We start from the raw sequence: 16,615 nt of genomic DNA on the forward strand, positions 1-16,615 counted from the left end.
AAATGAATTGTGATTCTACCTATTAGACTGTCCCAAGCCTGTGGCCCCAGGAAGTAACCTAGCCGCCTAAGCAGAGTAGATCAGTTAAATAACTCCCCGGGAAGCTGGAAGTCAAGCGTGGAAGCAGGAAAAAGCTGGTGGGGCTGGGATAGATCAGCCCAGAGTGATTCGGCCTGGCCAAAGAAAGGGGACGGGAGAAGCCGGGAGGGGAGGGGAGGACAAAGCAGCTGTGGTGGTACATACCTGTAATCCCAACCACTCAGGATGATCTCAAGTTCAAGTCTAGCTTCAGCACCTTAGCACAACCCTATCTCAAAATAAAAAGGACAGGGGTATGACTCAGTGTCCCTGGGCTCTGGGCAGACACTGCCGGCCTCTTGCCAGCCTGGCCACACTAACAGCCTGAGCCTCAGGAAAACCCTGGGAGACATGGGGCAGAGCTGAGGGAGGGAGGGAAAGAGGACTGGCCTCACTGAGATGGGAGCCGGCATGCAGAAGGGATGTGGACAGAGAAGGGTGCACAGGGCAGGGAGGATGGGGGAAGGGAATGGAGGGGTAGGGTAGGGCCAGGGGAAAGGGATGATGAGAGGATGCTGCCGGTGAGCAGGTGGGTGGATAGGAGTCAATGGAGCGGCGCAGGTGGGAAGGAAGTGTAGATGGCAGGATGGATGGGTGAGCAGATAGTGGGTTGGTGGTGAGCACTTGAGTGGGGATGGGCAGGTGCACCTTGGGGCCTACCCCTCTCCTCATGTCCCTCCTGTGAGCACAGAGCTCATGGAGCCCATCCCAGTGGTGGTGACTCCCTGGTGCCATCTCCAGGGCTGCTGCTCTGTGGCCCTGCCTGCAGCCACCTCCCTGCTGAGCCCCTCGCAGGTGGCAGGCAGCCCAGGGCCCAGCGGGACACCCCAGAGTGGAGCCAGCTCCCTGAGAGCCCTTCTCCCCAGCTAGCCCTAAACCTTGGCATTTGATTTTGAGACACACTCTCCCTGAGATGCCCAGGCTGGCCCTGGCCCTGCAGTTTTCCTGCCTCAGCCTCCTGCGCAAATGGGGTCCCAAGCTGGGTCCACAGATCTGGGGAACGCTTTGCTCTTCAGCGCTAGGATGGACCCCAGGACCTTGAACACACTGGGCAGATGCCCAGCACTGAGCCTCATGCCAACCACAGGGTTTATCATTTTTCAGCAAGAGAGCTTGATGCCTCCTCCTGCCCCGGCTCCTGCACGTTTCTCGGGCTGAGCTGCTTCCATTGTCACTACCTCAAGCATTTCTCCAGAGTCCACCAAACATGCATGTGTCCTGCAGGAAGCCCTCAAAAGAGCCATCTCAGGCCCAGGCCAGAAGGACGCAGAGCAGGACGCAAACCCTGAGTCTCCACTGTGTATGAGGTCAGCACTCGATAGGTGCCCCTCCGCTCCAAAGCCATCTGTGGCTCCCCAGGGCTCTGAACACGAAGTCTGTGTTCCCTGTGGGGCCCACAGACACCTGCCCCCCACCTGTGGCTGTCGCTGCATGGCTCCCTGTGCCCTCCCAAACTGCTGCATGTCCTCAGCACTGCACCCTGCACATGCCAACCTCAGGACCATGTCCCCTTCAGCTCCCACTCCAGGTGGGGCCCACTGCGCTCCTATCTCCCCCTCGCTATGTGTTGTCCAAAGCCTCCCTCCTCCCTGCCTCAGCCCCAGGAGGGTGCTCCCATAGGCAGGGCTCTAACAAATATGGATGTCTACTAAGCCTCAGGAGCACACCTGACAGTGCCCCTGGGCTGAGCTCGGATTGTCCCGACTGGAATCAGACTCCCTCCCTCCTCACTCCTGCTAAGGACACTGGTGGTCCCAAGGCCGCAGGGAGGGCTGGCATGGTCGAAGATCCAGGCTTGGGCCCTGTTTGCACTCACAATTATTTGGAGGAACACCTCAACCTCTGTTATGACAGTGGGAGCGGGGTGCAGCAGGACAGCCAGAAATTGCAACACTGCCTGGGCAGCTGAACAAGACCCTGCCTCAAAATAGAAGTTAGAAAGGGCTGCAGGCATAGCTCTGCGTGTGGTCTTGCATTCAGTCCTCAGTGCTGGAAGGCAGCAAGAATGGAGAAAGGGAGGCAGAGGCCTGGGTCCCAGGCGCACCCTTGGGCAGAGGCTGCCACAGACACCCCGGGCTGCAAAGCCAGGTTGGCAGCTTCCTGGAGGACTGTAGCCTGGGGTCACCAGGGAGGAGAACAGAGCTGTGGGAGGCGGATAGCGAGGGCCTTGGGAGGGCACAGAGAGGAGACTGGGACGGGTGGCTGATCTGACTGCAATGGGATGGGGGGCAGAGGCTGTGGGAACACTGGGCGTGTCGACATGGGCTTCACCCCTGGGAATGTGGCCCCCAGAGCCCTCAGGCCGCCTCCGCACCCCTCTGTGCGCACACAGCTGTCCCCACACAGATGGAGCGTGGGAGGGGCGGAGGCTACTGCCACAGCCTGGCGCAATCCGGGAGCTTCCGGGTGGGGTGTGGGCTACCCAGGCCGAAGGCCTGCAGGGCAATGGCTCCCTGGCACCTTCTGGATGAAACCTGTGTGTGTGGCAGCGGCCACAGGCCCTGGCCACTGCTGACCACTGCCCCTGGCCACAGTGATCCTGCCACCCCCCACCCATTCCACTTTGCCCTCCCTGCGTTCTCCAGCCTATCTCAGCCCCAGGACCTTTGTACTTCCCTGCCTGCTGCCCAGCGTGCCCTTGGGAATCACCTGGCTCAGGGCAGAGGGTGAAGAGATCACAGCATGGCACAGACCCCTGATCCTAGCACACAGGAGGCTGAGGCAGGAGAATGGCTGCAAGTTGGAGGCCAGCCTACATGACACAGAGAGACCTTGTCTCAAAACAATGAAAACAAACAGAAAATGGACCTTCAGACCAATGGGGGCCCAGACTTCACACACCTGGCTGGCTGGTGCCCTCCAGATGTAGCTGCCCAGGACCCCCCAGGATTCTGGCCAGAGGCCCAGGACCCAGAGCCCCCCAGGCCTGAGCCCAGGTCCCCAAGTCCCTTCTGATGTGGCCGCGATTTCTCCGCCCCACTTTCTGCCCTTCACGCAGTGGATGTCGGAGCCCTCAAGAACGGTGGTTCCAAAAATACCCGGGTGACCTAGCTCCAGAAAATGGGCCACCCTGCCCTACCACCTGGCACCCCGGAGGTAATTAGTGCGTACCTCGAATTAGGGCAATGAGGTCTGTGGGAAGCAGGCTCCCCCCCAAGCTATGGCATTCCCCTGCAGCCCCCCGTCCTGGGCACACAAATCCAAGCTAGCTGGATCCCACTCCTGGTCTCCTCCCGGCCTGTGGCTTCCCAGGGCCCTGAAGTTGAGGGACTCACTTGGGCCCCACTCTGGTTCAAGCTGATCACCTTGAGTAATGCAAAATCACCAGAACAATTGAGTCACAAGGCTCCTTCTCTCTGGGCCCTCCTGTGCCCCTCTGTACCCTGAGATGCACTCAGGCTCCAGGAGCCAGAGTTGAACACAGACTCCTAGACCACTGACACAAGGGCTAGAACAGAAGAAGGGAAGGAGATGGGGAGGGGATGCAGAAGAAGAAAAGGGGGACATTGTAAGTGGGGTTTCAAGGGATGAATAGGAGTTTTCAAAGAAGCTAAAGTATGGCGTCTGCTCCAACTAGCAATGGCTAAGGTAAAGGAGAGAAGGAAGAGGATGGCTATTGAGGTCACAAGCTAAAGATTGAGAATATCATGCCAGGTTGGAGACATTTCTGGGAACTCATGGCTGACTTCCACCCTTGACAAAGAATATCTTATGAATTTGGTTCAGAAATGCAGTCACAGAGGCTGGGGAGATGGCTCAGTAGAATAAGCGCTTCCCTGGCAAGTGCAAGGACCTGAGTTCAATCCCTGGTTCCGCACAAAAAAAAGAAAGAAAGAAAGAAAGGCAGACACTGTGGTGCAGGCCTATAATCCCAATACACAGGAGGCTGAGGCAGAAAGATCAAGCTGAGTTCAAGGCAAGACTGGGCTACATAATGAGAGCCTGTTTAAGAGAAACAAACACAAGAACAAAAACAAAATAAAAAATTTGGCTGAAAAAAATTAGGGTGTAGCTCAGTGGCAAAGTGGTGAGCTCCACCTCCAGTACCTTAGCAAAAGAGAGGAAAAAAAGATTGTGGATCAAGACCTATCTCGAAATTTATTATTATTATCAGTAGTAGTATTTCATCATTTGCAATACTGAGAACTGAACCCTGGGCTTTCACACTGAGCTACCTACCGACCTTTTTGGGTTTCGAGACAGGATCTTGCCTCATCACTAAGTTTTCCAGTCTGGGTTGGCGTTTGCAATTCCGTCTTATCCTCCCAAAGTGTGGGGATGATGACAGGCGTGTGCCACTGTACCCACCCTTAATAAACATAACACTTACAACTTCAAGCATTTACAGTAGGCATCTCCTGCGTGTGGATGGGGAAACTGAGGCACCGAGCTCGGCCTTCCAGGTTGCAGTGGGGCAGGAGGTGCCAGTGGCTGGTTCTCCGGCTGGGATTAGAGTCCTGGTCATCAGCGCCCTCCCCTCCTTGAGCTCACTGCATCCTGCAAGAGCTGCTCAACCGTGCTTCTTCACCCCTCCTGCAACAGTGAGCTCATTCCCCCCGCACCCCGGAAGAAAACCCAGGTCTTGGGGAAACGCCCCACTAGTCAGCTGCCTCGGGCCGGAGGCCGCAAGCCCCGCGTCTCGTCGCCCATTGCTGCTCCGCGCCATCATCACATTCCCCAGGCCCCTGAGGAGGGCGAGGGCACTGAGGCGGCTTCAGGTCCCGTGCGTTCTAGGGCAGGTGGGGTGGGGAGGCGGCTTCAGGTCCGGTGCGCTCTAGGGCAGGTGGGGTGGGGAGGCGGCTTCAGGTCAGGTGCCTCCAGGGCAGGTGGGGTGGGGAGGCGGGCAGGGCGCAGCGCAGCTCTTGGCTCCGTAGCCGTCTCCGCCCACACAGGGAGCCGAGTCTGCTAAGAGTCTGCTCGGGCCCAGCGCCCAGCCGCTTCCCCCAGAGTAGCCACATGGCCCTGCCCCGCCGCCAGCCGCCACTTGGCGAAGCTTGGCCACCGGCACCAGCCCCACTTACTTCTGGACCTTCTCATGACGCTGTGTTAAGACAGCAAAGTCACTGGGAGCTGAACAGACGGTATTTGCTTTGTTCCCTCCAGCGCTGGAGCGTTGTGTGGCTTCGGGCCTGAGAATGAAGTCAAGCGTTCGCCTCTGCTCACGCGGGATGATGCTAGGACCTGCAGGGAAGTTGAGGCCTGGACCCCACGCCTCATTGTCCCCGGTGATGGAACAGCTGCTCTCGTGCTGAGGTGGCCAGCTCTGGAGAAGCTAGGGTGATGTCGGGGTGCAAGGAGGCACCCCAGATACAAGCAGGGAGGGAAGCAGGAGCTGACAGCCAGCCCCTAGAGGAACAAGTCCAAAGGCCACGCCTGTCATTCCAAAGGCAAAGCACTCTGGGAGGCTGAGGCCAGCCTGGACTACACTGTGAGACCTTGTCTCAAATGACAACAGAAATCCCCAGAAAACAAACCCCCCAGATGGCTTGGCCTGGAATTCACCCACAAGCCACGGAAGGCGCAGACGGGGAGTCTCTACCTGCTTGGCCAGAGGAGCCGAGAGTAATCCGCAGCCCCAGGTGCCAGGTGGCTCTGGAGGTTCCCAGGGACCACAGAGCACCAGGGTCACAGTGGAAGGAGCCCCAGGACCAAGCCCCCAATCACCTCCTTGAGGATGCACTGCTGTGATCCGGGGTGGGGGGCGAGGAGGCCCAGGTGTCCCCGCGTCCAGCGCAGCCCAGCTCTCGCTGTCGTCTCACCCTTTCCTCGCGTTCTCTCCGATGCTGGGCAGAAGCCGGGGCTCCTGGACCCTCAGGCACTGACCACTGCCCCCCAGGCCGCCTGGGTGTCTGGGGAGAGGACAGCGTGGCTAGACCCCTCCCACGCGCGCCGTGGCAGCAACTGTAGTCTGCAGGCTCCTGACCCGGTGGATGCGGAGGGAAGACCCGACCCGCAGAGGCCCGAGATTAGGGGTCCGGGCTGGGCCTGCCAAGGCATGCGGGTGTCCAGTTCTGTTTGTCCATCTGCTTCCTGTGTCGCCTCGGGCTCTGGGTCGCTATCATTCCAGATGTCCCCCCGTGTTGCTCTGTCCCCACCCCTTGCCCCTTCCCGGGTAGAGGCCCCAACTCCCCTCCCCCTCGCACCCCTCCCCTTCCCCCGCGGCCGGCAGGGGGCGCGTGCGGCGCTCGGGCCGGGAGGCGGGGCGGGCGCGTCGGGACCGTCGCCGCTATGGGACCGGAGGCGGCGGCGGCGGCGGCGGCGCAGACAAAGGCGCGGGGAGCAGCGGCAGCGCGGAGCAGCGGCGGGGCCGCAGGAGCGCAGGGTGAGCGGCCGAGTGCGCGGGCGAGGCGGGGACCCTGAAGTTCGACGCTCGCTTCGGGGGTGACCCCAAGTCCGGGAGCACGCGAGGTCCCCACGTTCCGGACCCAGCGTAGGCGAAAGCTGACGGGGGGAGGTCCAGACGTTCCGGATTCAGGGTGCGGGGGCGGCGCAAAGTGGGAAGCGGGGGTCCCCGAAGTTGGAGACAGAGGCCTGGTGGATAGGGGTAGGGGTGGGGATCAGGGCCGAGATCTCCAGAGTTCCGCGGGCGAAGGAGGAGGACCCCGAAGTTCCAGAGCGGGGGTTGGGGAACAGAGGGCGGACCCCGGAGTACTGGCTCCGGAGTCGGGCGGCTGTGTGGGATCCGGGAACTTGCAGAGTCGGGTGGCTCGTCCTGAAGTTGGGGCGCGCGGAGCCCTCCGGCCGCTGTGGGGGACGCAGCCCACGTGGACCCCGGGTTCCTAGTTGGGGCGCCTAGAAGGAACCCTCCCCGCCGGCCGCGGCCCGAGGAGTCCCGGACACTCGGGGTGTCGCCCTGCAGCCCCACGCCCTCCTCGGCGCGTGACTCGCGGAGTCGGTAACTTTCCCGGCGCTGCTGCGAGTCCGGGCAGGAGCAGCTCGGCCGGAAGGGCTTGGGTTCTGGGGATCCCTGCTCCCCAACCTCAGTCAGGCCCGAGACCTGACCTCACTCCGTGCCCGAGTTCGAGACCCTGGGACCCGGACCGCAGCTGCCTAGTGCATGGTGTGGGATTCCGCAAACCCCCTGCCCTCCGGGAGCTCTCACGCTCCGAGCTTTTCCCGGGTCTTCTGCGGGTCGCCTGGAGGCAGATTTTGGGGTACAGGGATTGCATCAGGAAGGAAGGGTGGTGCAGCTTTGCCGGCTTCTTGGGGTGGTGGACCCCAGGGAGCGCTGTCCGCCTAATCTTGTATTCTGCCTGCCCCCTCATGGTGGGCGCCAAGACCGACCGTGCAGATCTATCAAATCTTTAATTTTTTTTTTTTTTTTTTTTTTTTTGCAGAACCAGGGATTGAACTCAGGCCCTCCCGCTTGCCAGGGAAGTGCTTATTCCACTGAACCATCTCCCCGGCCCCCAAATCTTTAATTTTTGGCTTAATTTTTTGAAATGGGATCTCTGTAGCCCAGCTGGTCTTGAAGGCCGGGGCTCAAGCGGTCATCCTGCCTCAGCCTCCCCAGAGACTCCCAGCCTATCTCCTTTATTTTAGCTAGGCTGGGTGTTCCCTGAGGGCTTGAACTGTAATTCCAAGGAGTAGTTCTGCCTAGGGTGGGTACTGAGGGGTCTCTCTGTGGGTAGAGTGTGCCCTGGTCTCCCAGCAGGTATATGGCAATGCCAGGCTTTTATTACTATCACTATAGTTTTTTGGGGGGGCTTGGGGATGGAACCCAGGGCCTTGTGCATGGTAGGCAAACGCTCACCACTGAGCTGCATCCCAGCCCTGTGAATAAGCTGGAGGTGAGTTTGCCTTCTGGCCCAGTATGAGAATGCAGTCACCTTGCACTAAGTGACTTACACTGATGGCCTCTGATTGAAGCTGTGGGGACAGGGCAGCCAGCTGGCTGGGACCTGCTGGCCCTGCAGCCTGGCCTAGGGACACTCACAGGGACACTCTCTCCCCAGGACCCAGACTGGCTACTCTTGTCCCCCTGAGGCTGCTCTGGAAGCCGGTCCAGCCCAGTCTGACCAATGTCCACAGCCAGGTGAGCTCCCAGCTGCCCTGAGGGGCATTCTGCACCCCCGTACCCCGGGAGTTGGGGTGCTGCCCTCCTGACACTCTGTCCCCTGCAGGGAGCAGCCAATCTTCAGCACCCGGGCACACGTATTTCAGATCGATCCGGCTACCAAGAGGAATTGGATCCCTGCAGGCAAGCATGCCCTCACTGTCTCCTACTTCTACGATGCTACCCGCAACGTCTACCGCATCATCAGCATTGGGGGTGCCAAGGTCTGGACAGGTCCAAGTGTGTGTGTGGGGGAGTCCCAGTGACTGTTTGCAGCCCCCTAGGTGCCTTGGGGACCAGGAAACCCTAAGGGTAATGTGCTCCTGAAGTGATTGGAGCAGGGGCTGCACATCATAGTACAAGGCACTGTCCTGTCATCCTGAGAGTTGTGTTCCATGCCATCAAGGCCATTGACCTTGAACTTTGCCCCCTGTACCAGGCTATCATCAACAGTACTGTCACTCCCAACATGACCTTCACCAAAACCTCCCAGAAGTTCGGGCAGTGGGCAGACAGTCGTGCCAACACCGTCTATGGCCTTGGCTTTGCCTCCGAACAGCATCTGACCCAGGTGGGGGCTGGGAGGAAGGAGGGAGGGACAGGACTCCAGTGGGCTCAGAGGTAGAAGCCCTTGCTACTCCAGCTCTGCCAGCCACTTGTGCTTCCTCTTATTCCCAGTCCCTGCCCTCTGCTGTCTGCTTCAAGATCGCCTGAGTTGTCCTGGTGGTACATACCTGTAGTCCTAGCCACTCAGGAGATTGAGGCAGGAGGATTGCAAGTTCCAGGCCAGAGCTTGGGCAGTTTAGCAAGCTGCTGTTGCCAAATAAAATGTATGAAAAGGGTTGGTTAGGGAGGCAGCTTGGTTGTGAGTAGTTGTGCGTTCTCTCTCTCTCTCTCTCTCTCTCTCTCTCTCTCTCTCTCTCTCTCTCTCTCTCTCTCTCTCCCTGGGTTCCATCCCCCATGCTGGTGGGGGGGAGTCTGTATGCATTGTTTCTTTTGATGATTAGTGCTTCCGTTCTGCAAAGATTCTGTCCTCTGTTTTATTCTAGAAGCATTATAATTTTCCTTTCAATGTTAGGTCTTGAATTAATTTCTGTGGGTGGTACAAGGTAGGGCTTAAGGTTCTTTCTTTCTTCCTTTTTTCTTTTTATCCAGCATGAGTATTGAGTTGCTTTTGGGCTGTTTTTCTTTTTTTGCTTCTTTTACCGTGCTGGGGATTAAACCCATGAGGTTGTTGATTTATTTTATTTTATTTTATTATTTTTTAAGATCCTTTTCCTTCACTGCTTTTGTACGATTCAAGTGGGTATGCTTGCTAGAATTTTTTTCCTTTTTTCTCGGTGGTTCTGGAGACTGAACCCAAAGCCTTTGCACTGAGCTACATCCCCAGTCCCCCTTTTTAAATTTTTTTTTTTAAATTTTATTTATTTATTTATTTGAGAGAGAGAGAGAGAGAGAGAGAGAGAGAGAGAGAGAGAGAGAGAGAGAGAGAGAGACCAGCTCAGCCCACCAGGGGGCGGGCTGGCTGGCATGTGGTGCTGGGGGATTGAACCGCGGTCCCTGATGCTTTTGCTAAGCTTGTTCTAAGTAGGTGCTTTAGACCACTGAGCCATCTCTCCAGCCCCTAAATTTTTTATTTTGAGACAAGGTCTTATCAGCTTGCTCAGGCTGTCCCAGAGCTTGGGATCCTCCTGCCTGAGCCTCCCACAATGCTGGGGTTATGGGTGTGCATGCACCACCAGGCCCTGACTCTGCCTCATTGTATTTAAAGCCACCTCTGTGACTGTCCCTCCTGCCTAGCCTGATACTTATGCTGTCCATAGGACATTGTTCTCCAAACCTTCTCCCCCTTTGGGTTTGTGGCTTATGGAGATGTACACTGTTTCCAGAGTCTTTTTCCCAGCTGACAGGGCAGGGCCTGGGTGGGGACCTGGTGGAGGCTGAGGAGGCTGCAGGGTTTGTTGACTGCCTGCTGCCCCCTTCTATGCCCCCAGTTCGCTGAGAAGTTCCAGGAGGTCAAAGAGGCAGCGCGGTTGGCCCGGGAAAAATCTCAGGATGGAGGGGAGCTCACCAGCTCAGCTCTGGGGCTCATGTCTCACCAGGTCAGCACCCTGATGTTGGAGACACCGGGTGGATGTGGGGGTCTGGGCACTGCGCCGCTGTCCAGGACGAAACCCTTACAGGTGGCTGCAATGACACCGTTGGTGGAGACACCTCCATCCCCAGGTCAACGCACCACTGACCTTGGTCATGACCCTGGTGACCTCGGCCCAGACCTCACGGGCGGCCTTGTGCTCCCACGGCAGGTGCTCCCGAGCCCTCTGGTCAGTGCCAACGGCCCTGGAGAGGAAAAGCTGTTCCGCAGCCAGAGCGCCGACACACCGGGCCCCACAGAACGTGAGCGGCTCAAGAAAATGCTGTCTGAAGGGTAAGGGATGAGGGGTGAGGGCTGGGCAGGCAAGGGTGTCAGCCTAACGTCCCTGCCCAGCTAGGCTTCTGGAGCCACGATCCTGCTGGACCTGCTGGACCGTGGTGCTATTTGGTTCTGTCCCGCCCCATTGAGGGAGTAGCTCCGCCCACCACAGTATTGCCCCGCCCCTGGCCCTATGATCCTCGCCTTGCCCTCAACTGGCGTAACTCCAGTCTAGGCACACTCACTGATGTTGCCCCGCCCACAGCACGGTTGGGGCCGCCCCCAACTTGACATGGCCCTGCCCACCAGGCATTTCTAGGCTTGTAGCGGGTTCTCCCGCCTCTCTGCAGCTCCGTGGGCGAGGTGCAGTGGGAGGCGGAGTTCTTCGCGCTGCAGGACAGCAACAATAAGCTGGCGGATGCCCTACGAGAAGCCAACGCCGCGGCCGCCCAGTGGAGGCAGCAGGTGGAGGCCCAGCGCGCAGAGGCCGAGAGGCTGCGGCAGCGGGTGAGGGCGTCCTGCCCAGAGAGCCCTCCCGGCCCTTGGCGCCTGCGGAGCTGGGACCGCGCGCCCCACCTGCCCGAGTCAGGTCACTTCGGGAACTTGGCGGCTCTCTTCTGAGGGTCCTCAAGCCTGTTGCTCTAACCAGCTGCTGTGGATAGTGGCGCACACCTGTCCTACCGCCACACTGGGAGGCTGAGGCAGGAGAATCGAAAGTTTGAGCCCAGCCTGGGCAGCTTAATGAGACCCCGATCTGAAAAAATGAAAAAGGATTGGAGTTGCAGCTCAATAGAGGGACAGTTTTTAGTTGCCCAATGTGAGGGTGGGCCCAACCATGGGGGTGAGCTCTGGGCTACGTGGACCTGGTTGGGCTGAGTGTTCTGTGGATGCAGGTGGCGGAGCTAGAAGCCCAGGTGGCTGCAGAGCCAGCCACTGCCACAGAGAAGGAGGCACCTGGCCAGCCCCTGGAGAAGCTGGAAGCGCTGGTGAGGACCAAGGACCAGGTGAGCCGCCCTGGCCAGGGCCTGCCCGCCCTTGCCACCTGAGGGACAGGACTCCCAAGCGCCCCCTTCTGTTCTAGGAGATCCAGACATTGAAGAATCAAACCGGGGGACCCCGGGAAGCCCCAGATGCTGCCGAGCGGGAGGACATGGAGCAGAAGGTGCAGGTGGGTGTAGGCAAAGGTTTAGGGGGAGGACAGGCAGGACCTACCCCTGCACTTCACCCTCACTGTGAATGGGATCAGAGCTGGGCTGGTGGTGTAGACCTTTCAGCCTGTATTCTGGGAGGCTGAGCCAGAGGAGCCCCTGGATGTGTTTTCTTCAGTATGACAGGAGCCCCAGGAGGCTCAGAGCGGAGGAGGGGGCCCACGGGGATAGTACTGAGATGCCAGTGACCCTGAGCTTGTCCCAGTGTCCCATCTCCTCCTTCCGCAGGACCTGGAAGCACAAAACTCTGAGCTGGAGCAACAGCTGCGGGCAACTGAGCGCAGCCTGGAGGAGGCAAGGGCGGAGCGGGAGCGGGCGCGGGCCGAGGTGGGCCGGGCAGCACAGCTTCTGGACGTGCGGCTATTTGAGCTCAGCGAGCTTCGGGAAGGCCTGGCACGGCTGGCCGAGGCCACACCCTGAGCCAGCACCAGTGCTTGGGTCCGAGGAGGCCCTCAGGGCTGGTCCTGCAGAAATGGGCCTTGGTGGGCACATGCGCCTGGCTGCAGTGGTCAGGCCAGGCTCATGACCCTACTGGGGTTCCAGGAGCTAACCCAGCTGACCTGGCCACGGTCAGCCTGGTGGCTGTCTCAGCTTCACTGTGTAGACTCTAGGATCCTGGGCATGCGCTGTGCCTACATTACATTTCTTAAGCCTGGCTACATGTGTGGTGTGGGCGCCTCAACCTGTCACTGCCGAGACAGAGTCTCACTGTTGTCCAGGCTGGCCCTGGAGCTTACTTTACAGGCCAGGCTGGCCTTGAACTTGTGGGGATGTCCCTGCCCAACAACCACCACTGGCTGTAGCAGGGAAGCTCTTGGCGTAGAGCTGTGCTCACCAGTCAGGGGCCAAAGTGGAGAACTGTGAATGCAGAGCAGGGAGCTAGGACAAGAGCAAGGGCTGTGCCCCAAGCCCGGTGTCTGCAGTGGCCAGCACTGCCATCCAGGCCAGTGATGTCTTGAGGCCTCAGGCCTACAATGGGGGTGGGGGAGCAACAAGATTTTTTTGGGGGGCGTCAAAAGTCACAACCATGTGAAAAGACCCCTTTATTAAGCAGTGGTCCTGGACCCATGCCACCCTCAGAGCCCACTCTCCTCTGCACCTCCAGCCGCACAGGTGTCTGTCCAAGGGTCCAGCTTGGGGGATGCTGTCTGCAGGTGCCGTGTGGTGCTCATGCTGGCCCCGGGGCTGGCTTTGGGGTCCGGGGCAGTGGTCCCCCATAGCCTGCCCTGCTGGCCACCTGCCGCCGCTTCAGTGCCTGTCCCACCTTCTCCTTGAAGCGCCGGTTTCTCTGCTTGATCTTGGCCAGCTCGGCCTTTCGCTTGGCCTCCAGGTCAGGGTCCTACACGGCAGGGCAGGGTGTTGAGCAGTTACCCAGGCCCCAGGACCACACTGCCCATCCCGGCAGCCCTGAGCTCACCTTCCCCTCCAGGATGAGCTGCTTTCGCTTGTTGATCTCCTTCTTCTCATCGAAGTGGGCCGCCTCCAATTTCTAGGGAACAAGGCAAAGCTGGTTATAGGTGGCCAGAATAGGGCACGCGGTCCTGCAGTCCTGCAACCCTGCACGGGTGCCCCAGCCGACACTCACAATCTCGCACTCCCTGCGGACCACATTGACCTGCGTGAGGATCTGCAGCACCGAGGCCTCCTCCACTGGCAGCTCCTCCAGCTGCTTCTCTGTGGGAAAGGGACAAGTGGGGACATGGCAGGGACATGCTCAGCCCTAAGCTCTAGGAGAGACGGGCATGTGAGGCCCAGGGGGTACAGATTGCTGGCCTTTAGGTTTTTGTTGGTACCAGGGCTGGAACAGGGCCTTCACGCTGTGCTCCAGCCCCAGCCCCTTGTACTTTAGGCCATTTTTGCTGAGTTGCCCAGACCAGGAATGAACTTGCAGCCCTCCTGCCTCAGCCTCTGGAGGGCTAGGATCGCAGGTGTGTGCCACCACACCTGGCTGGCTTTTTATGTGGAGGAATTACTGTGCTCCCAGCACTCAGAAGGCTGAGACAGAAAGGGTACATCAAGTTTGCCTCAAGCTACATAGCGAGACCCTGTCTCAAAAACCCCCACGCACTGGGTTGAGGATGCACTGCCACTCTGCGTTCTGCACCCACAGACTCTACCAATCATGGATTGAAACCATTAAAAAAAAAAAAAGCCAGGGCTGGTAGATGGCTCAGTGGTCTAAAGCACCTACTTAGAACAAGCTAAGCTAAGCAAAACACAGGGACTGCGGTTCAATCCCCCAGCACCACATGCCAGCCAGCCCCGCCCCCTGGTGGGCTGAGCTGGCCACACACTCACAAAATAAATATTAAAAAAAAAAAAAAACAGACCACACCCTCCTGGAGGCTTTTCCTCTCTGAGCCACACCCTGGGCTACTTCCTCTCATCCTTATTCCTCCAATGACACCACAGCCAGCAGAGGCCCACAGTGCCCACCCTATCAACACCTAGTCCTGACCTCAGGGCGAGTGAAGCCTGCAGGTGGATGTGTGTGGATCTTTCTCAAATGCCACCCTACTTTATACAGAGGACTTGCAAGTTCAGATTTGGTGTCCAAGGGGGTATCCTGGAGCCCCTTCCTTGAGGGGACTACGGGCCAACTATTCATTTCTATGCACTGATGGGCTTTAAAATCAAAGCCCGGCACAGTAGCGTGGGCCCGCAGTAGTGTGGTCCCAGTTATCTGGGAGACTAAAGCAGGGGCTGAGCTGAGGAACACAGCAAGATCCCTCCTTCCCCCAAAACAAGCCCAAGGCAGGGGCAGCTTCTGACTCGAGCCACATACAGCTCAGGCACTCAGCCTGCCTGCCCCAGCCACTGTCGTCACACCGAGGTCTCGGGGTCTGCTGTGCACACTGATCTGAGATGGCTCCGAGGAAGCTCTGGGCGGAAGACACTTGTGGATGGCCTGGCCCCAGCCCGCCCCACTCACTGATCTGCTCCTCAATGGCGTGCACCAGGTGGATGTCATACTGCGTCACCAGTGTGATGGCCTGGCCCTGTCGCCCTGTGGGGAGGACATGGGGTAACAGTGTGGTTATGGGTCCTAGGGCTTGGCAGAGAAGGGGCCTGTGACTGGGCAACCTGTGGTGCACTGGGGTGACAGCTCTGCTGCCAGCCTGGCCTTCCCTGCAGGGCTGTGTGCAAGAGAGGAAGGGGGAGGGGGAGAGAGACACAACTGCTTTCCCTTTTTGGCTCGGCTGCCAGGGAGCCCAGGCTAAGTACTATCGGACAGGAGCTGAGGGGCCTCAGCCTGATCTCTGCATGCCAGCTTCTCTGCTCTCATTTTTAGCACAGTCAACCACAACCTGCCACCCATCAGGTGACAGCCCAAGGCCGGGGTCAGGATGGAAGGGCTAGTGCCCACCTTGGCCTCTGGTGTTCTGGGGACGCTAGGGTGGAACCCAGGGCCTGGCTGTGCTCAGGAAGCTCTTGCCACTGCCACTCTGCTTCTGAAGGGAAGAGGCTGCCCACACCAGCCACCAGCCCACGCTGGTGCCTGGCATCACGGGCCACATACCACCTGAATGTGACTGGACCTGCCGCGATCTCACCTGCGCGGGCCGTGCGGCCGACTCGGTGGATGTAGATCTTGGGGAGCCCGGGGGTGTTGTGGTTGATGACCACCTGCACCGTGGGGATGTCCAGGCCCCTGCAAGCAGAAGCTGCTCAGTGGGAAACTGCCTGTGGTTCCCCTGGGTCGACCTGGCAGTGACACCAGGGCTGCCTGACTGGTGCCCAAGAGCCTGACCCAGAGCCGCTCACCGGGAAGCTACATCCGTTGCGATCAGGATCCGGTAGATGCTGGACTTGAACTTGGCCAGGGCTGCAAAGCGTTCTTTCTGGGTGGCCAGGAGGGCAACAGGGTTAGAGTGGCAGCATCCCCAGGCGTTGGGTGCAGGGGCCCAGGATCACCAGCTGTTCTCCGGGCAGCAGCCTTGTCCCCACTCCTCGCTTCTCCCCATTCCTGGCCAAACAGCTCCGCACCAAGGCCCTCTCTGCCTGGAGCTGCCCGTCTGTGGCCTCAGTTCCTGAACTGTGAGCTAAAATAAACCTCTCTTCCTCTGCGTCAGTGTCGGGTATTTTGTCCCAGGGCTGAGAAAGCAACCACCCAGCCAGGACAGTCGCCGCCCTCCCAGCTTAGGTCTGATGAAGCACAGGCTGGAATCAGCCTGGATGCGAGGAGGAGCCAGGGCAAGAGGGCCGTCCGTGCCCAAAAGCAACACTGGCAAGCAGAGATACCTGCTGGGATCCCTGTACTCCGGGAGGCTGAGGTGGAGGATCATACCCTCCAGCCCAGCCTGAGACCCTGTCTCTAGGAAAAAGTCAAAACCAAAGTAAATAACCCCAGGCAGACGCAGGGGTCTGCCTCTGGGAGTGTCCGAGTGTTCCTCACCTGCTTCATCATGGAGTGCAGCGCCACCGTGGGAAAGTTGAACTTGCGTAGCATCATGCACAGAATCTGGCAGGTCCTGGATGGACAGAGGTGACCACTGACCTGTCCTGCCCCAGAGACACCAAGCAAGGTGGCCTTGTGCAGCTTAGAAATGAGAAGGGATAACGAATGCAGGAGCACATGCCTGTAATCCCAGCACTCCAGGAACTGAGGCAGGAAGTTCTTTGCCAGTTTGAGGGCAGCCTGAACTACACAGTGAGACCCTGCCTCAAAAATCCATACCAAACAACAAGAACCATGAAGAGAGGTGTGGGGCCCCAGAGGTCCGCTGTCCTCTGCCAGTCCCTCCCCAGACCTGCAGCAGTAAGCTCAGTCCTGGCGTGTGGCTCAGGGCACAGCACTTGGCTCTCGCGCACAAGCCCCTGGGTTCCCCCCGCAGAGCTAGTGCTGGGTGGGGTGCGGCC

At 59.0% G+C, this 16,615-nt stretch overlaps 2 protein-coding genes across 3 annotated transcripts in view; one reads left to right on the top strand and one right to left on the bottom strand.

The window, feature by feature from the left end:
- The first annotated feature begins 5,087 nt into the window (after nucleotides 1-5,087).
- Nucleotides 5,088-12,410, top strand: Homer3 (homer scaffolding protein 3). 2 transcript variants are annotated; one of them, XM_023707193.1, is made up of 10 exons: nucleotides 5,088-5,159; nucleotides 8,034-8,113; nucleotides 8,202-8,358; nucleotides 8,574-8,705; nucleotides 10,129-10,236; nucleotides 10,441-10,562; nucleotides 10,898-11,054; nucleotides 11,441-11,551; nucleotides 11,629-11,715; nucleotides 11,984-12,410. In XM_023707193.1, exons 2-10 carry the CDS (start codon nucleotides 8,100-8,102, stop codon nucleotides 12,173-12,175), a joined length of 1,080 nt encoding a protein of 359 aa, XP_023562961.1. In that variant the 5' UTR covers nucleotides 5,088-5,159; nucleotides 8,034-8,099; the 3' UTR covers nucleotides 12,176-12,410. The 2 variants fall into 2 exon arrangements, with proteins under 2 accessions (XP_023562961.1, XP_004646935.1); XM_004646878.2 differs by lacking the exon at nucleotides 5,088-5,159 and adding an exon at nucleotides 6,343-6,400.
- A 375-nt stretch (nucleotides 12,411-12,785) lies between these two features.
- The window catches only part of Ddx49 (DEAD-box helicase 49), a 7,621-nt gene continuing 3,791 nt past the window's right edge, over nucleotides 12,786-16,615 (bottom strand). Inside the window, exons 7-13 of the mRNA XM_004646879.2 lie at nucleotides 16,152-16,227; nucleotides 15,521-15,597; nucleotides 15,310-15,407; nucleotides 14,688-14,762; nucleotides 13,341-13,429; nucleotides 13,173-13,244; nucleotides 12,786-13,094 (exon numbers count right to left, since the gene is read on the bottom strand). Coding sequence (XP_004646936.1) covers nucleotides 12,924-13,094; nucleotides 13,173-13,244; nucleotides 13,341-13,429; nucleotides 14,688-14,762; nucleotides 15,310-15,407; nucleotides 15,521-15,597; nucleotides 16,152-16,227 — 658 coding nt within the window. The 3' untranslated portion in view covers nucleotides 12,786-12,923. The remainder of the gene's footprint in view (nucleotides 13,095-13,172; nucleotides 13,245-13,340; nucleotides 13,430-14,687; nucleotides 14,763-15,309; nucleotides 15,408-15,520; nucleotides 15,598-16,151; nucleotides 16,228-16,615) is intronic.

Source organism: Octodon degus, unplaced genomic scaffold, assembly GCF_000260255.1.
Source record: "Octodon degus isolate 3935 unplaced genomic scaffold, OctDeg1.0 scaffold00282, whole genome shotgun sequence".
NCBI classification, from domain to species: domain Eukaryota; kingdom Metazoa; phylum Chordata; class Mammalia; order Rodentia; family Octodontidae; genus Octodon; species Octodon degus.